Source organism: Eleutherodactylus coqui, chromosome 5, assembly GCF_035609145.1.
Source record: "Eleutherodactylus coqui strain aEleCoq1 chromosome 5, aEleCoq1.hap1, whole genome shotgun sequence".
Taxonomy (NCBI): domain Eukaryota; kingdom Metazoa; phylum Chordata; class Amphibia; order Anura; family Eleutherodactylidae; genus Eleutherodactylus; species Eleutherodactylus coqui.
The window spans coordinates 233,118,092-233,138,304 of NC_089841.1; the positions used below are offsets into that span (position 1 = coordinate 233,118,092).

General features: G+C 41.7%; 1 protein-coding gene across 3 annotated transcripts in view; it reads left to right on the forward strand.

Annotated features, from left to right (window-relative positions):
- Positions 1–20,213, forward strand: part of ABCA1 (ATP binding cassette subfamily A member 1) — a 99,899-nt gene that overhangs the window by 20,525 nt on the left and 59,161 nt on the right. For all 3 annotated transcript variants that reach the window (XM_066604327.1, XM_066604326.1, XM_066604328.1), the window contains exons 2-5: positions 1,390–1,540; positions 7,384–7,477; positions 13,951–14,092; positions 15,938–16,050. In XM_066604327.1, coding sequence (XP_066460424.1) covers positions 1,475–1,540; positions 7,384–7,477; positions 13,951–14,092; positions 15,938–16,050 — 415 coding nt within the window. In that variant the 5' untranslated portion in view covers positions 1,390–1,474. The remainder of the gene's footprint in view (positions 1–1,389; positions 1,541–7,383; positions 7,478–13,950; positions 14,093–15,937; positions 16,051–20,213) is intronic.

A 20,213-nucleotide genomic window follows, 5' to 3' on the forward strand; every position in this document is an offset into this window, starting at 1 on the left:
CCAGATTATCTTCAACAACATATCTAGGTTTAGTTTCGGCACCGATGACAATCGTGTTCCTGTCTTTAGACCTAGGGGTGAGCGCCTCAATCCTGTCTTTGCTGTGGAGCGGCACACTGTCCACATTGCCTCAGTGTCTGCCCTTATCACATCTTGAATGGAAGCTAGAGGGGGGACAACAGGGTACTAGAGCCTCCATGCCCGCCTGTATCACATCTTGTATCCAAGCTAGAGGCGGTAAAATAGGGTACTAGAGCCTCCATGCCTATCCATATCACATCTTGTATCCAAGCTAGAGGCAGGACAACAGGGTACTCTAGCCTCCATGCCTATCCATATCACATCTTGTATCCAAGCTAGAGACGGTACAATAGGGTACTAGAGCCTCCATGCCCCCCCCCCCCCATATCACATCTTGTATCCAAGCTAAAGGCAGTAGAACAGAATATTAGAGCCTCCATACCCACCTGTATCACATCTTGTATCCAAGTTAGAGGAGGTACAACAGGGTACTAGAGCCTCCGTGCCCACCTGTATCACATCTTGTATCCAAGCTAGAGGCGGTACAACAGGGTACTAGAGCCTCCATGTCTGCCTGTATCACATCTTGTATCCAAGCTAGAGGCGGTACAACAGGGTACTAGAGCCTCCATGTCTGCCTGTATCACATCTTGTATCCAAGCTAGAGGTGGTACAACAAGGTACTAAAGCCTCCATGCCCGCCTGTATCACATCTTGTATCCAACCTAGAGCCAGTCTTCAAATGTCCCGTTTTCCGCAATGAACAGTCTGTTTGCTCTGATACTGTAATGACTTTTATCAGTGTTACAATCACAACATAGAACATTTTCATTCAATTCCAACAACTCCTTCTAGGTGTTGGATGTTTTTTGACAATGACCGTGTAGCTATATGATCTTTGCCACGCACAGTGTTCTTTTGCATCTTGATTCTAGGGGTTGGGAATTTTTTTATTTTTATTTTCGACATGCATATAGAATAAAAACAAGCAGTGGACACGTTACCTGTACCGCATGTCATTGCATTTACTGTGAGAACATGATATTGTATGTCCCAGTTAGCTCCATCGCCCCACCAATGTGTGGCTTTCATTATTTCTAAGTGACTGGATACTAGTGATGGACCCGGGATCCTGAAAGCAGCCAACAATATGCCAGTTGTTCACCTGTGAAAAGCACTTAGTGAGGAAAGAGATATCATGATTCCGCACTCAATAGCTTCACATTTAGTGGTGGTTGTGGAGCAGTTGAGGATATTGTCTACGTTGGCTGCTATCACTGTCACATATCTGTCCGGCACACTGATTAGACCTGTAGAGCTTTGCTTACCTCAGGCTTGTGATCATTTCCTTTTCTGACTCTTTTCCAGTTAATGAGCAACCTAAAGTCTGTGGTACTGCAACAACTTCTGCCCGAGCTGCAGAGGTGAAGCAGTGTGGACTCTCAGGGAGAAGATGACTTACTGTACACAACTAGGACTGCTCCTATGGAAGAACTTCACCTACCGGCGGAGGCAAACTGTAAGTTTATGCCTTGTCCTGTTTTACTCGAAACTAACCTAAAGTTCATGTTTTCACTTACATTACTATATATTCGGATTACTATGCCCACAAACACAGTTCACTGTTAGTCTATTCATGATAAGTAATGGAATGGATGTATTTGTCCATCTGCTTGTTGTTCTCGGAGCTCCAGAGACTTGTCCTATACAAGTTGGCCAGTAGATTTGCACATCTGCATATGGTTATATTCCCAGTTATACCATGAATGCTGAAACTTTGTATCATTTAGTACTTTACAAATATGCCTGGAACATAATACCTCTACAGGCAGAGACAAAGTGTTCTTAAAGGCGTAGTGTTGTGGAGTAGCGGTTCACACCAGCCATATACAGTAACTGCCCTAAATCATCTTCTACATGTCTAAAATCCCAATGTAAATGTCAGTTTATCCTACTTGTGATTTTAGGATCTCTGGCTTGGTCTACTTGTGTATAATCATCATACGATGGGAAAACTCTCAAGTATAACATATTTTTCCCTTTACATCTACATCCTTACACTGTGTGCTATGTGGCCCCCATAGCCATAGCTTAGACGTCCTTAGAACATATTCTCCTTAATGTCAGTATAACAGGATTTAGTGTGATAAAGACATGACTGATCTGGTCAGCATCTGCTTCCAAGATTAGATAAAAATAAGACTTTATGAAGTATGGCAGGGCTCAGTTAGTTGCATTAATCCCTTAACCCTTTCCAATCCACTGTCTGACCTCTGAAGACATTATGATTTAAGGCTGTACAGCTCCGATGTTGGAAGTCGTCCGTCGGGGTTCTCTTACTGTATATTGCCAGCCTCTCTGCTGTTGGAACCTATCCAACGTGTCACCTCATGCAGTACTGGCTTTAGCCAGCAGATAGCGCCGTTGTATAACGGCAGAAAAAGAGTAAGCCCCCTAGGAAAACCAGGATAGAAATTGGATTGGAAAGGGTTAAGGACCAAGCACAGTAAATCTATGGCGCTTGGTTTTAATACTGAACGATAGCAAATGTACGGCGATTAAAGCTCTGTAATCTAGCCAGAGCAGGTTAGGTCCTCGGCTGTTAGAGACAGACGAGGACCCTGAGGAGAAGGTAGAAGCATTTTTTTTTTAACTGCTCTTGTCTTTCCAGGCTACATAGCACTCAATGAGCGCTATGTGGTGCTGAGGGAAGGCGGAGATGTTACTTTTAATAATTGACCCAGCAATTTTGTGACCGTTGGGTGCCCCCTGCCACAGCAGATCTGCAGGGTCCGAGCAGAGCCAGATTGGTCCTGTTTTTCCCTGCAACTGAGGCTCCTATGAATGCCTTCCGCTACAGTGGAAAAGTATGAAATTAAAAAAAAAAGACAATATCCATCACCCCTAGAGGTCTTATTTGACGTCACGGGGGATGTAAAAAAAAAATAGTTACAAAAATAAGTTAAAAAACTTATACAATGGAATAAAAATATATATGTAAAAAAGACAATGACCCAACTCCTACGCCAACCAAAACCGTTGTTATATGCGCCCTGTAATCCGAGACTATACAAATTATATATCAAAACGTCCGAAACAAAATGAGGAGCGCGGTCCAATATTTTATTTTAGTGTAAATATACGAATTCTAAAAATAAGTGACTATAAATTTAAAAACATTTTTTTAATCTCATTACCCCCAATAAAACGAAACTTTAAAAAGTCAGTGAAAAAAAGATATAAAAAATAGCCATATATGTCTAAAAAAAAATGCAGTAAAAGTAATTCTGGTAGCTGAAGGAAAAAAATAGGGCAGTTAAACCACCTCATGGGTAAAATCCCTAAACAGTGTCTGGTCCTTAAGTACAAAACAGCCTGGTTGTTAAGGGGTTAAGCTACGTATCTCCTTCTATTTGGCGGTAGTATAATATGTGGTAATGGGACACATCAGCAGGCAAAGTCTCTTTTGCCCTCCATTGTCTTGTTATCATTGTTGACTATATAACATGGATAGAGTGGGTCAGAGGTCATTACTAGACAGCATGATTACTGTCACCAGTAAGCGGTATTATAGTTGTTATTGCAGCGACTAAATCAGGTATTTGTGGCTTATTTGGTTATTAAAAAACACAGCGGCCAGATGTTTGCCGCTAGTCAGTAAATGCATATGAAGTCCTCAATATGCAATAGGGTGACTTATTAAATCTGGTGCAAAGGGAAAAGGGAAGGGTCCATACATTGTTTCTTTTATTTTTGAAAGGCCTTCTCAAAAATGACATCTGGAGTGTGCTTGGCAACGGCTGCCGTTCTCTTTTGCACCATCTTAATAAACATGCCCTAATGGGATTTTGTCTGTGTTTTTCCTATTGGGTCCTGGTTATGTGAAGTACAGCATGTTCTACATGTAGCATTAGTTGTGGCCTTTTCCCGCCCATATACCTTTAGTTTTAACAAAAACCACAACTGCCGGGGTGATCTGTGCAGTTTTTGGAATTGGAATCCCATTGTAAATCCGTGTAATGTTCTAATGTAAATGAATAGATTGAGGCTTGTTGATTTGTGTTCAAAGTTCAGGTTAATATTGTGTTTTATAGTTTCCACATTCTACCCAAATAACCTTTGAGACTTTGATATTAGGTAACCTTCACCACGACTCCCACATACAGTGTATCTATTATACAGACGGTATCCTGCAAGCAGTTTATATTGGATTTATTATGCCGATATTCTGATATATAATCATTAAAGCTTGGCCAATAGTAACTTGTGGCTAAAAAAAGTTTGGGCTTATTTTTTTTTTTTTTTTATTTATTTTTTTACAAGGATTGGAATAATTTGCAGTAGGGTACTTCTCAGATGTGTGAGATCATAGAACATCTTCTGCTTGTCTTAAAGGAACAGCAAATAGTGTTTTATATTCATGAGAACAAAAATCACTTTATTAAACCAAATTTGGAGTCTTACAGCGTCCACAGAAACATTCTTAAGGATTCTCTAGGGTCGTGTAAATAATGAGGAGTTGTCCATTGTAACCGGCAATTCTGCCCAATGTATGGGTCCGTAAACGGCTCTCAAAATAGAAAACCTCATTACCTTCAGGAAAGTACATATGACTGGTATCAGACACTGTTGGGCTATGTCCATTCATCTCACATCACTGAGAGGCGGCAGATTAACCTGCATAGACAGGCCTTGTTTTTACGTAGGCTAGTTAGTCACAATAAAACATCGACCAAAAATTGCGACTGTGTGAAGTATTGGATTCCAATGCATTCATTCACATAGGCGATTCTCGCACAATCAAAACGTCAAATCATTGACCATTTCGGCCGCTGATTTTTCACACTGCGTCAAAAGATAGGTCACAGCGATGCGAACCATCCCACCAGTACTATGCCAAACCAAACTGGCCAATGAGGGACACAGTGCAAAGGGACAAGTGATTAGCGCAATGTGGCCAATCACGTCCTATGCCTCTATATTTAACTGACCACAGGCGACATCTTCCAGCATAATGGAGGTCATTTCGGCAGACAATATCTTGCTCTCGGCTATTGCGAATAATACATCTTTTTTTTTTTTTTTTTCTTCAAATGATTATTACTTGAAGTAGCCAGAATCAACAATTATAGGCAACTTCAATCCCATGTATATGGGCACCTTTAGTGCATACCCAGGTTGATTTAATTAGTCCCTTAATGACTGTGTGACTAGGTTACTTTTAACTAGACTATGTGTAAATATGGAACATGCACATTGCATTTTTGTACGCGCTGTTGCGTTTTTTACCATATTTTTTTGTGCACGGAAATCGGGTGCATGCGCAACCAAACATGCAACCACTGCCCTAGCCATTGAAATGGTCAATAAGTGTAATTTGTTCCATATGGTCTTATAGACTGGGAGATTTGGAAGGGACCTCCAGGGTCATCGGGTCCAACCCCCTGCTCAGTGCAGGATCACTAAATCATCCCAGACTGATGTCTGTCCAGCTTTCGTTTGAAGACTTCCATTGAAGGAGAACTCACCACCTCCCGTGGTAACCTGTTTCACTCATTGATCACCCTCACTGTCTAATATCTAACTTGTGTCTCCTCCCTTCCAGTTTCATTCCATTGCTTCTAGTCTTTCCTTGTGCAAATGAGAATAGAGCTGATTCTGCAAATGCGCAGGAAAATAGAACATACTGCGTATTTTCTTGGTGCGACAGAAATACGCACTTGTGAACGAACCTATTGAGATCAATGGATTCTTTTCCCTGCATATTGCACACAAAAACGGTCATGTGAATCCGGCCTTAAGCTGTATTTGCATATTTCATCATAGTTCATTTTCACATGCATAGCCTTGCAAAATAAGTACTGACAGGAACCAGACAAGAGTGAACATTTCTCAATGATTGTGCTCTTTATTTACTATGTAAGGCCTTATTCACACAACCGTATATATGCCGCTATTTAGCTGTGTCCAAAAATCGGCAAAACTCCCCACCACCGAAAGTATTGGATTCCAATGTATTCATTCAGATGAGCGATTTTTGGCCGTGTAAACAAATTGCGCTGGGAAAAATACAGCATCAGCGATTGTTTTCTGCTGCTGATTTTATACGCTTTGTCCAAAGATCAGTCTGGCCCTACCTTTTGCCAAGATACACTGGAAGCTCCCATAGACTTCTATGAAAGCTGAAAAAAGGGAGGGGGGGAGTTTAGCTGCATCCAACGCTAAGAAAAGACAGCTGCCTCTATTTAAGCATTAGTTGTCATTTCACGGATTTCTGCCGACTGAGGGATCTGCTCTGCAGTGTATTTTTTTTGCCAATGCGCTGCAGACGGCCATGTGAATGGCAGAAAATGTGCGCCTATGACTTCAGCTATTCTTCATTCATGCACTTTTTCAGCGCACAGGGCCAAATGTAAAAATGCATATGGTCATGTGCAAGAGGCCTGAGGGTGCATGCACACTGGTTTTTTTCTTCCCATTTTCAGACCGAAAAATCGTTTAAAAAATCAGACCACAATAGCACCCATTCATTTGGATGCCTGTTTTACGCAGACGTATTGTTCGAGTGAAAAAAAAAATGACAGCATGCCCTTTTCTTGTCCGACTTTCAGATGAGAATAGCATATGTCAATGTGCACATCGGACAGCACACAGGTGGCATGACCGTGTGCTGACCGATGCCAGTTGCGCCTAAGGATCTTGGGCTCGACTTTTTATTCGTCTGTTTGCATGTACCCTGTAGAAGCAAGGAAAAAAAGGATACATCTTTAATTCTTTTACAGAATTATAAAATGAGTTCAAACTACAGCAATCTGCTTCAGAACAATGGGGGGGGGGGGGCAGAATGAAAAAAACAATGGATGAAATGTAGACAAAATACATAATTTCTAGCTAGAACGGGTGGTTATAGAAGCAGGTTTATTAAGATGTAGTTAAGAGCCCACCTACCCTCTGCATGTACTTGGTGGACAATCAGCCCTTCCTTCTAGGCACAAACTTGTGTAAGACATACTTTATGGGTCTAACTCTGTTTCTAGGAGACTTTAGTGAAGTAAATGTGAAGCAGAAGAAAAGGCCTGAGCCGGAGTTGGCAGGAGCGCCGACTATGCAGAGTGCTTTTATTTTTCCTGAGATCATCCCCCAGAGAGATCCGACTAGCTCAGTTAACCTTCACACAGTTGACGGGATGCAGTTCTTGGAATTGAATTAAAGCGGGGCCCCTCTGCGCTGAATGATTTATGCAATTCCTTCAAAATCTTGTTTAACCTGTTCCTATCCAGTGCGTATTATATAGTAGGAAGTGCCTCCAGTCATTTAAGGAAAAGCAAAGTAAATATGAGTGTTTTTTGTTTTTTTTTACAGTTGCAGCTGCTGGTAGAAATCGCTTGGCCTCTCTTCATCTTCTTCATTCTGATCTCTGTACGACTTTCTTATCCGCCCTATGAACAACATGAATGTAAGTAAGAGGGTGAAGTCAATCCGTGACGGCTCATATTGAAGTCATGGACATACATGTGTTTTTACTTGTTGGAAGGTTAAGGTTATGTTCACACGGGGTGGAAATGCTGAGGGGTTTTAAATCTGAAGCATTTACAATACAAACTAAGGTCGTCTGCACACGGCCAGGTGGGATCCTCAGTAGAATCTGACCCAGTGCCTGGACCGATGACCCCTGCGGACCCCCTGCATACCCGGCCAGCACATGCACAGTACATATAACGCTGCACCATCGCTAGGCGATTCCGCGGGCTGTCCACAGTGACAGCTGCGGACAGCAGCAGATCGAACAAATTCCATTGACTTCAATGGAAAACGCCGTCCACGCGTAAATTCCGCTAAAACAGGACATTCTACGATTTACTAACTCAAGTCTCAGTGCTCTTTCCTTAGTAAACTTCTTTCATTTACTTATATTTTGAAGGTTTTCTTTCACCACTGGGAGCTCGATCCGTACACACTTGTATATAGCTCCTGCCTAAATGAATGTTTTCCTGATTGTTTTCCTATATGGTATGCTACAACACCTTATTTTATGTAATCAGCTGACTGACAGACTAGACCAGGATAGTTTGCATATTCTTGCTGCATTCTGGGAAGAGTGAAGACTCGCCGTAAGTTGGACAATTGCTGGGTTTAGCCATGTCTAGCTGCTTGGAGGACGTCAGCACACCAGGGGTTGGAGCTCCAGGAAGATGGTTTGCATATTCCCGCTGCATTCTGGGAAGAGTGAATTTTCACATTTAGTAACATCTTATAGGTTAAATATCATTGCGATAATTCTTGACTATGAGAAGTTTGGAAGTGGACATCAACAGACCAAGGTTAACATGGAAGGGGAGACTAGCCATATGGTGAGCTGCAAAGTATGCTGTAGGTTAAAGTGGAAAAGCCAAGCATCACCTTCCAGAAATGCAAGCTTGTCTTTCTATTGGAGGAAAAGATGCAAAGTCTTCAGGAGACAATAGCTACATTAAAACTCATTAAGGAAGATGAGGATTCCCTCGACAGAGCAGAAGTAACTCTTCAGAATGTTGAAGGAAAATACATTTTTGTTTTCTCTGCAGAGGAATGGAAGCATGTGACCCAAAGAAGCAGGAAGATCAGGAGTCAGTCAGCATCCATATTGCACTGGATTCTGGATAACAAAAGAACACTCAGATTTCAAGTTTAGATTTTAGAAAAGGAGATTTAATGGACTCAGAAAGAGCATAGGAAAGATCCAATGGCTGGATGTTCTTAAGGACAGAAATGTCCAAGAAGGTTGGGAAATATTAAGAAATGAGATTCTTAAAGCACAATTGTTAACAATTCCTAAAAGAATGAAGAATGGGAAGCATTTAACACTTTGCAATCCAATTTTGGATTCAGGGTTTCCTAGGAGGCTTTCTATTTCTGCAATTATACAATGGCGCCATCTGCTTGCTAGAGCCACTACTGCGGTATGGCATATGTTGGAGAGGCCCCTGACAACAGAGCGGCCAGTAAAATACAGTAAGAATACCCTGCCGGACATCTCTCCACATCGGCGCTGTGCAGCCTTCAATCAGAATGTCTTCAGACATCAGACAGTGGATTGGAAAGGGTTAAAGAGACCAAGATGGATGAACACAGAACTTGTGCACGTGCTAAAAAAGGAAGAAAAATCTGTTTATCAAATGAAAAGAGGAGGGCATAGCTAAAGAAGAATATAATGCTGTCTGCAGAAACTGTAGGGCAAGTGTCAGAAAAGCTAAAGCTGATAATGAATTGAGGCTTGTAACAGAGGCCAAAAGCAATAAAAAAGGATTTGTGTATGTCAAAAGCAAAAGAAAAGTCAAAGATATCATAGGATGTTTAGAGAATGAAAATGGTGAAATGATTAAAAATGATGTTAAGAAGGTCGAACTTTTAAATTCCTATTTTGTATCTGTTTTCTGTCAGCACAGGGAAGATCAGTTAATGTTGCATTTACGTTCTGTTGAAGGAAGAAAAGCATGGGTTTGTAACACACAAGTCATGCCAGACTAATCTAATTTCCTTCTATGACAGTATCACCGACTGGGTTGATCAGGGAAATGCGGTGGATATAGTATATCTTGACCTTAGTAAAGCATTTGACAAAGTATCTCATACCATACTTATTGAAAAAATGACCAAATCTGGGATTGACAAAGCAACTCTTAGGTGGATTCACAACTGGCTGAGTGATCGCACTCAAAGAGTGGTCATAAATGCACATCCAAGTGGAAAAATGTATCAAGTGCGGTACCACAAGGCTCTGTCCTAGGCCCAGTGTTGTTCAACATTTTTATAAATGATCTAAATGAGGAAATTGAGGGGAAACTGATCAAATTTGCCGACAACACAAAGCTAGGCTAACACTAGAGAAGAGAGTGGGTTCAAAAAGATCTAGACAAGCTTGAACCATAAGCAGTGACTAGTGGAATGATATTTTACAGGGAGAAATGCAAAGACTTGCATCTGCAAGAAAAATGAAAAAAGCACACACAGAATGGGGGGAATTGGTGTAAGCAACAGCACATGTGAAAAAGACTTGGGTATACTAATAAATCACAGACTGAACATGAGTCAACAGTGTGATGCAGCAGCGAAAATGCAAACACAATTCTAGGATGTATTAAGAGAAGCATAGTTTAGATCATGTGAGGTAATTATAGAGGATCTACTCTTCTTTGGTCATACCTCAGTTTTGGCCACCCCAGTCTAAAAAAGACATGGACAAATTGAAGCAAGTTCAAAGAAGAACTACCAGGATGGTGAGCGTTCTCCAAACTATGTCCTATGAGGAACAGTTAAAAGAACTGTGAATGTTTAACTTGCAAAAGAGACGGCTGAGAAGAGACTTAATGGTCTACAAATATCTGAAGGGCTGTCCCAGTGGAGAGGGATCAGCCCTATTCTCATTTGTACAAGAAAAAACTAGAAGCAATGGAATGAAACTGAAAGGGAGAAGACAGATTAGATATTAGACAGTGAGGAGGATCAATGAGTGGAACAGGTTGCTATAGGAGGTGGTGAGTTCTCCTTCAATGGAAGTCTTCAAACAAAGGCTGGACAGACATCTGTCTGGCATAATCTAGTGATTCTGCTTTGAGCAGGGAGTTGGACCCAATGACCCTGGAGGTCCCTTCCAACTCTACCATTCTATGATTCTAGTCATTTCTGTTGTAGGAGTTCTACACATAGTGCTCCATCTGCCCTTTGTACTGTGACTCTTTAAAGCATATTGCATAGGACGGTTGAAGAAAAACGTATATCCATCAAGTTCAGCCATGTTGCTCTATGATCTTATGTTGTCGCTAATGCAGGCTTTTCATGAAAGAAAAATTCTAGGAAATCTACAAGTCTTTTTCATAGAATGTCTGAACTGTAAGGGGGCAAGATGCTCACATAGTTCCTTATTATTCTTGGAGATCTGGAGCGCGTTCGTTGGACTATGAATGCTCTATTTTTCCATTTTCTACACTGTACACTACAGATTGCTGTTTCCTGTTGACTCTGGCAGAGAACAGAGGTTTCTGGACACCAAACCTTGAAAGAGAATCAAAAAGCACAGCTTTCCCTCTCTGTAACACAATGACCCAGTGTAAAAGCTATTATCTTATACAACCACCTGCTGTGTGCCACGTTCAAGGCTCTCTGGTAAGGTCAGCTGTGTCTCCAACAGTTTGTGCCATTTTGCCTTTAGTACATGAACTACAGCCTGTGGCCCTGGAGTATCCTCCAAGTGGTAAAGGAGTATTTAGTACAAGGAGAGGTAAACAAGTGCATTAGAAAATGTACTGATCAAAATATGCCCAGTATTTATCAACCTATTGGTTCCCTAAAATACAGATATTATAGGTCCAAAATATACATGATCATTTTGTAGGCATGAAAAAGAGTATTCATGGCCAATTTGTACTGATTTTGCGTCTTATATTGGTACAGGTCAATGAATAAGCAGGCAGGGCAAAGGGTACTACTTGATCACAAAATTGCTTCATTTCATTTGAGGCTACTCTGTTTGTTCAAGTGTGAGGCTTTATCAGTTTGTAGTCACTCTGACCTGTGTAATCAGTAGGTATCTGCTGTTCCTGGAGAAGAAAAAATATTGCTCAAGGTCTATTAGCATGGTTTATGTTAACTGCCCATGCAATAAAGTGCTCCTCTTGCATCTTAACTATCAGCTGATTTGACTGCAAATTATGTGCAACTTTTTCTGTTCCCATATAAGTTGCTTGCACATACAGTTCATTCCTACGAACTGCAACTGTTTCTATTAGAGCTGACCTGCTACAAAATGTCCATATATAGCTACAGCCTCAGCAAAACATAAAGGAGAAACTAATGTAACCTTTGATATATGAACCTGACCTTACAAGACAGTTTTGAATGTGCTCTTTTCTTAGCAACACCAAATGTGACCTGCAGGTAACAGTATTTGATCTGTAAGCTCGTGTACAGATCCGGTGTTGTCACTCACATACACATGACATGCAAATAAGCAGCTCCAGCACTTTTAGTCATGCCGAACAGAGAGTGAGTTCTACATCTAATATACAGCTTTTGCAATTGGCCTGAAGAAGGACTTTGTCCAAACCATTTCTACAATGGCCGCCAACGTTCAGATCATGGGAATACATTATATTCTGCATATTCATTTGTCAAGTCTGGATTGCAGTTCCTTCTCTCTGTGCTTGATAGTCAAGGAGAGGTAGATGGCAGTTATTCCCCATCTTTGTATGGTGGATGGATAGGTAGGTCTCTTTTTTTTCGGCTTGGTTGATTTTACAGACCCATCTATCTAAAAGGAAAGGAACATGGCAATACAGGAGTACCCTAAAAGTGTAAACAGAGCCTTGTTAGTTATGGTCATTTTGTGACTTCAAGGGGACTGGTGGGGCATTTAGGGTTCCTCCACTAGAGTTCTTAGCAAGCACAACCTTTTTAAAAGGGTTTCCATGCTTTAAGCTAACGAAAGCCTATCCCCAGGAAGAAAGAAACGGCCATGAAAAATACAGCCCTGTAAATAGGTGCATAGATTTACCTTAGCTCCTTTTTTCGGTCCGCAAAACATGGACCAAATACAGAGCTAAAATACGATCGTCTGAAACTGGCCCAAGTCCTACAACTTTTTATGCTTCCAATCCAATTTCAAGTCATCCAGTAAAATAAATCAATAAACATGTTTTTTTTTTCAACATGGTAGGTTATGGGTGCTATAGGGCATCAATCAGGCATCTCTGAGTCATCCAGTAGCACATGTATGCATTAAATGTAGAATGTGGCTACGGTGTGATCAGCATATTACTGCAATGGCCGCTGCTGGGGACGTGTAGCATTACATGAAGGCTGTTTAGATGAGTGGCTGTCCATGTAATACAAGGATGGCTCTAATCCACCAAAACAGGAGCGGCTCTCCACAATGGCTGATAGAAGGGGTCTTCACAAGAAGGGGATCCATCCTCTATGATGTCCTTATGCCCTAGTACGGCTTAGACAGGGGTTGTCTTTATAAGAGGACCCCTTTCAACTAGATTTGAAACTGTTTAATTAATGTCTGTTTTGGTTTTCTGTTATACATTTTTGATACACATATATTGTTACATTTTACTGTAACTAAAGAAGTGCAAAAGTAAATAAAAATAATGAGAGAAATAACAGTTAAATGGTAGCAATGTGTAGGTCTGCAATGGGTTCGCAGGTGACATTACACACAGGTTTGTTCTTGGAGTTTTCATTAAAATGCTCACATTGGGCAATAGTTATATCTTTCATAGAATTCAACATTAGAGATGAGCGAGCATACTCGCTAAGGGCAATTATTCGATCGAGCATTGTCCTTGGCGAGTACCTGCCCGCTCGGAAGAAAAGGTTCGGCTGCCAGCGCATGTGAGGTGAGTTGCGGCAGTGAGCAGGTAAGAGCGGGGGGGGGGGGGGGAGAGGGAGAGAGAGATCTCCCCGCTCTCCCCCGCCGCCAGCAGCCGAACCTTTTCTTCCGAGCGGGCCGGTACTCGCCCGATCGAGCAATTGTCCTTATCGAGTATGCTCGCTCATCTCTATTCAGCATTGCTCCTCGCTATGCGTAGTTCACTTCCAGCAACCTGGAAATATTATTTTACAATCTGATTCGTAGAGGCTGCCATGCATAACATGGAGGAAGAATTAGGAAGGGGTCATCACTCTGGAAGTCTGTATGGCTGTCTCACAATATTTGTGTAACTTTCTTAAAGCTGGCCCCTTTTTTATGCAACATTTTCTCGCTTCAGCAGCCCAGAGCGGCCTTCATGTTAATCAGATACAAGCCCTTCCAGCTGTGTAACCATAACTTGTCGTTTCCCCGCACCTCTGCTCTGCCGAGGATTGATTTATTTTCCTAACAAGACTGTTTATGCTTAGTATTATTTCTTTATATTTAACCCTTCTTCTTATTTTGTTTCTCAACAGGCCATTTTCCAAACAAAGCAATGCCATCGGCTGGAACATTGCCATGGGTACAGGGGATTATTTGCAACGCTAATAACCCCTGCTTTCGATACCCAACACCAGGAGAGTCGCCAGGAAATGTCGGAAATTTCAATAGGTCCATGTAAGTGAATGCGCTTGCGCTACAAGTTGGTGTCCTAAAATGTAGGCTGCTGATTAGAGATGAGCAAGCACGCTCGTTTAAGGCTGATGCTCAAGCGAGCATCGGTCTTTAGTAACTGATTACTCCTCCGAGCAAATGCACGAGGGAGGGGGGGGGGGAGAGATCTCTCACTCTCCCCCCGCTCCCACTGCTCTCCCCCCGCCACTCCCACCCCACCCACGCATTTGCTCGGACGAGTAATCAGTTACTCGAAGACTGATGCTTGCTCGAATATTAGCTTTAAATGAGCGTGCTCGCTCATCTCTATTGCTGATACTTGCTCAGGGGGACCTCAATTTGCATAGTTTAATTGTAGAAAATGTCTTTATTTAAGGTATATGATATATACTGAATGTCATGTTCATTAAGAAAGGACAATTATTCAGCAAACATTTCTTTAAAGACACTTTAAGCAAGCCCATCTACCATGCTCTTACTAGTGGCTGCTAGCAGCTCCCAATATACAACAACCAGAACCAGAGTTTGAAAATTATATACTGTGGTACAGTTTCAAGTGAAAGGGACCGTTAGGGCTTATTCACACGAGCGATATTCTCCTGCGAGTGTTATGCGATATGCACAGAACTCGTGCGAATAGGAAGAATAGATTCATTCACACTAATGTTTCTTTCCTTGCAGCATCGCTGCAAGGAAACAAATTGCAGCACGCTCTGTATTTGGGCGTTCCCTCGGATCGCCTCACCTGTTATTTACTAAGGGACCTTAAAAGGCATTGCAAGGGCCTGCAGTGTGCCTGCGAGTGCGATGTGATGTTTGCGTGAGTATCGCAATGTCACAGTAGTGATGCAATGCTTCTTGTAATTCAAAAGCGCTTTGCCGTGAAAAACGTAAGCTGGTAAGCGCGATATTGAGACGATATGTCTTTTAAGGGTTTTTTTTTTAATACAATGATATACGTAAAACACCCATAGCATCCTGCGTTTTGAAAATAAAAATGTAGTGAACCCATAAAAAGGAACAGAAATGAGGAAAAACATCACAGAAACTGCAGCATTTTCCCTAAAAATGTTATGAGTGAAACCACCCTTAGGCCAGCTTCAAACGTGGCATAACTGCTGCGGGCATTCCGCAATGGAAAACCCACAGCAATTACGACTGAAAAGTGGGGTGGCCAAATTTGCACCTAAATAGTGTGGATTTGACCGCTGTTTTTTGAAGTGGATCTGCGGTGGGATTTAACCCTTCTATTACAAGGACTGAATTCTTCGGTATAAATATGTGGCTGATTTAGACTCTACAGCATTTTACAAAAATTAATTGCTGAAACTTTCAGCACCATGTGATGGAGGTTTCTGAAATCTCCTCCACATGGCTTGGGCTGTGGACCTTCCATTGCGATTCCTGCAGCAGAAATTCTGCAGCGTTTACGGCCCATGTGAAGCCGGCTTTTGGGCAACCTTTTTTAAAAACTGCTGTGGATTCTCAGTCCGCAGCGGGCCTATTAATGATGTGGTTTATGCTGCAAATTTCCACACTTGAAATAGAAGGGTTAAAATCCGCAGAAGGATCTGCAACAAAAACCTCCATCCTATCGTCACCATTCAGCTGCGGATTTGGCGCTGCAGATTTACAGCGTATTTGCTGCCTGTTTTCCGCTGCAGAACGCCTGCAGCAAATACGCTGCGTGAGAAGGTGCCTTAGGCATTGTGAGAAAAGCCCTGATCGGAGCCCCTCCTCCGAATAATGTACATAGAAACAATGTCTTTAAGAGCAGATACATTGTAGTAAAATGTTCCAGTTCTTTATATATAACTTTCTAATAATTACTTTTTGCATCATTTTTAGAGTTTCTCGGTTGTTTTCTGATGCAAGGAAGTTGCTGCTATACAGCCAAAAAGACACAAGTGGGAAGGACTTGCGCAAGTTCCTGACGAGTTTGCATAGATTTCGGGGTACAGGTAAATTATCATTTGAGTGCAATGCTATCACTATATGTGCACAAGAGTCTAAACTTGGTGAAGCAGTTCTTGAAGATGTTGTATGTGTAAGGGCTTCTTCACACGGCATATACACAACTATGCTCGCTGCTACGGAGCGTACCTGCGCATGAACAAGGAACAAATATATTTTTCTTAGCTTTCAAACTCTGCGCTATTCTGTGCAAGTTGTGGGAAAAAGCGGGAAGATAGGTCTTGCCCTACCTTTCTTGCACATACCATCCTCTAGAGGTGCTGTTGCAGCAGTTGCTGGCTTCACTGGCACTTGTTTTACCTCATTGGAGTACATTGGAGTTACGTTCTCATAGTGCATTACATGTCAAGGTAGCGTTTGCTATAACTTTAACCAATATTATTCCTATCAGCTGTCAGAGGATTCCGTCTTCTTGCCTATTGATTGTATGGTTTTGTACTACAATTTTCATCTAATTGGGTTTCTGGCTACGTAGCTCAGCTGTAGCTTCAGGTCAGCCTAGCGGAAAAATGCTTCTTTTATCAGCCATTGATAAAGAGTTTACTGCATGTGCATGCAGTGCAGTGTACAATCTGTGCGGGGCAAAGGGCTGCTGCTGTAACAATTAGACATTCCGCGTGTACTAATATAGATTTGTAAAGTCACTTGGAGATTTTAATCTCATTTACCGTAGCTTTTTTCATAAACTATACGCACTTGTATTGTCCTGTACATGGCATTGCAATAAGTAACACCTGAATGTGGACTTATGTTGGGTGGAAACTGTGGAATATTGCAAAAATAAGTCTATAGTATTAGTACTTTACTTCTCTTGTATAATATGTTTATAGTGTAGGAATTGTAACATATATAATAACAATAGTAAACCTACTGTAGGGATCTACACCGACTGCAGAGAAGGATTTGCTAATTAGTAAGACACAAATAAGTAATAAATACATAGTAACTTTTTGCATTCAGTTACTTGTTTCTAACATACTTGCTGATTCTAAGGCAATTGTCACTTGCAGATTTAGCAAAATTAGGTCAGTTCCTCTTCTTTTCTTAATGGACTATTAGGAACTGTCTTTAGAGCAAAGGTAGCTATTTCTTAATAACCACAACTGTTTAAAGAGGAGTCAAAATGTAAAGGGGATTTCTGGTTAACACAGAAGCGTAACATGAAGCTTCTGGGCCCCAATGCAAAACCTGTAACAGGGCCCCCAACTATAATGCTTTATTCATAGTACTGGGCTCCCTATATGGGGAAGAGGCCTTATGGCCCCCCTAAGGCTCCTGGGCCCGGGTGCAACCGCATCCCCTGCATCCCCAATAGTTACACAAATGTCTTTCTCTATACTATGCTGTCTACAGCCCAGGCTGCTTGAGGAATCCGACAGGTTCCCTGTAAGCCATTGAAAACCTATTTTTATCAAATGTTTACACAACAAAAGTTGTTATAAAGCAGTTGAAAGGGCTGATAAACTGTGGCACAGAAGGCTATCGCGTTCAGTCAAGTTGAATTTGGCTGCGTCTGTAAATGTATGACCTGGAGTTTATGCATTTCATTGTTCTTTATTACTACATTGGTAGATATGTATTTTTAACCTAGTGATTTAAATCTACTGTGCACTTTCTATGCAGCATTTCAGCAATATTCGTTTTATATATAGCAGATCCAGCACTTTGGGGGACATTCATAAAACTTTGCATGTCAGTTTCTGGCAATAACATGTTGCATCTCCTTTGCAAAAAAAGTCACACATTTTTTTGGGCAAGCGCTATCTGCGCCTCCATCTGCCACTTTTTTAAAAAGGGGCGTGGTTTGTTAGCGGAAGGTGTGGCTGCCCCGGGCCTGGCATACATTACACAGAAATGAGCCTTAGATTGGACTCGGCATGGACTTCTAAGTAGGCGCACGGGGAAGCCATGATGAACCTAAAATATGAAGAAGCATGCACCTCTTCATGTATTCGGCACATTGTGCGCATGCGGAGGTATTATTATTTGAAATGCGGGTGTTAATAAACGTCCCCCTACATATTTATACTTCTCGGACATTCACTCGGCAATTGTATACAAGTACTACGCTACTTCGAAGTCTAGAGAATGTTCTATCAGCTCCATCAATAAAAGGCTTCGGTTGCCAACCTTTTCACAAATGATGTCATTTTTACAGGGTCCAAGAATCCTCCATGGATAGATAATCACAATCAGATAAACTGGAATCTTTTCCTTTGTCATAGTGGCAAATCTGGAACGGATGACTAGATAAGGAGAATCGCACACACAGCGGAAATGAGACTTGTGACTAAATGCTAATATATTCTTAGTTCCTCCATTTTACATTTCTACAATGCAACTTTTTGGATGATTACGGGGTGTTTTTGTATGCAGCCTTGAAGCTGGGTAGGACAATGTTGCCCAACATTTGCCTTTGACACATATCATTTCTTGTTGTTTGGTTTTTTTCTGGAACGAATGGTCTGAAGTCATTCATTTTCATAATAGACTGCCATGTTCTTGTATTACGAATACTGCTTTCTTAAAGCAAGCCAGAGGGAGGAAAAATGGAAAAAAAAAAAGGGGGGGGGGGGTGGATCACAAAGATTCCATGAAAGGGAGCAGGGAATTATATAGAGCACGATGAGACCACACAGCTTGACTGTCGGTGAATATGTGGTTTATCCCTACTTTCTCTTTAACATTTGCGAGCGTAGATGATCACATAGGTGGTATAGAGTTGGTTTGCCTCCCAGATTCATCTTCAAAGCATAGATTCTTTTTCCACTCCACACTACATGCCGTGTGGTTATTTTTATGTTTAATTAGTGAGATGTCGTATGATAGGAAATATGCAAATTTACTGAAAATTATTGTGGTGTTATTTGTACCGGGTGGACTTAGGACCTTAACGTATATTCAAGACCACATGTATAGAACTCTCCCGTTACTTTCTTAGCTTCTCCCTCTTCTATGTTCTGATAGGATGAGAACCTCTTTATAGAGCGACTACCGTTTTCCGTTTCCTGAGAATTAATGGGGATTTGTCGCAGCCCACACTAAACGCATCAATAAATATTAAAGGAGATGTCCCGCGCCGAAACGGGTTTTTTTTTTTTTTAAACCCCCCCCCCGTTCGGCGCGAGACAACCCCGATGCAGGGAGGTAAAGAAAGCTCACCGGAGCGCTTACCTGAATCCCCGCGCTCCGGTGACTTCTCTACTCACCGCTGAAGATGGCCTCTTCCTCCGTGGACCGCAGCTCTTCTGTGCGGTCCACTGCCGATTCCAGCCTCCTGATTGGCTGGAATCGGCACGTGACGGGGCGGAGCTACACGGAGCTACACGGAGCCCCATAGAGAACAGCAGAAGACCCGGACTGCGCAAGCGCGGCTAATTTGGCCATCGGAGGCCAAAAATTAGTTGGCTCCATGGAGACGAGGACGCCAGCAACGGAGCAGGTAAGTAAAAAACTTTTTATAACTTCTGTATGGCTCATAATTAATGCACAATGTACATTACAAAGTGCATTATTATGGCCATACAGAAGTGTATAACCCCACTTGCTGCCTCGGGACATCTCCTTTAATAAGGTTATGAATAAAACAGTAGTATGAGGCAGAATAATGCACTTAAGATTATTGGATGGGCATTTAAAATCTGTTATAGAACAGATAAGGCCGCCTTCCTATGGGCCATATCCACTGCAGGCTTTCCGTAATGGAAAACCTGCAACAAATATGCCATAAAGCCAGAGTGACATGGCTGTTCTTGATGTGGAAATGTGCAGAAACATGTTTTTCGGCTTCAAAAATCCGCACACGAATTTTGCACGTTGAGCCGCGTGCGGATTCGCACCAAAAATGCAGCGAAAGGCAATGGATTTGACGCAGTTTTTAAGCCGGAATTCGCCATGGAAAATTCTATGACAATTTCAGCCCTGTGAACATTAACTAAATTCTGCTGAATTTCCATAGCAAAAATGCTGCGGATATTCTGCGGTATTTATGGCTTGTGTGAAGGTGGCCTAATAGTGATATTTCATTATATTTGCCCAAATTCAATCAAAAAGGAAGACTTTTAAAATGTAAGTATCTAGAAAAGTAATAAAAGTTATTTGGGTGATATGTATGCTATAGTTGATGCATAAGGATTAGTGATGAGCGAGC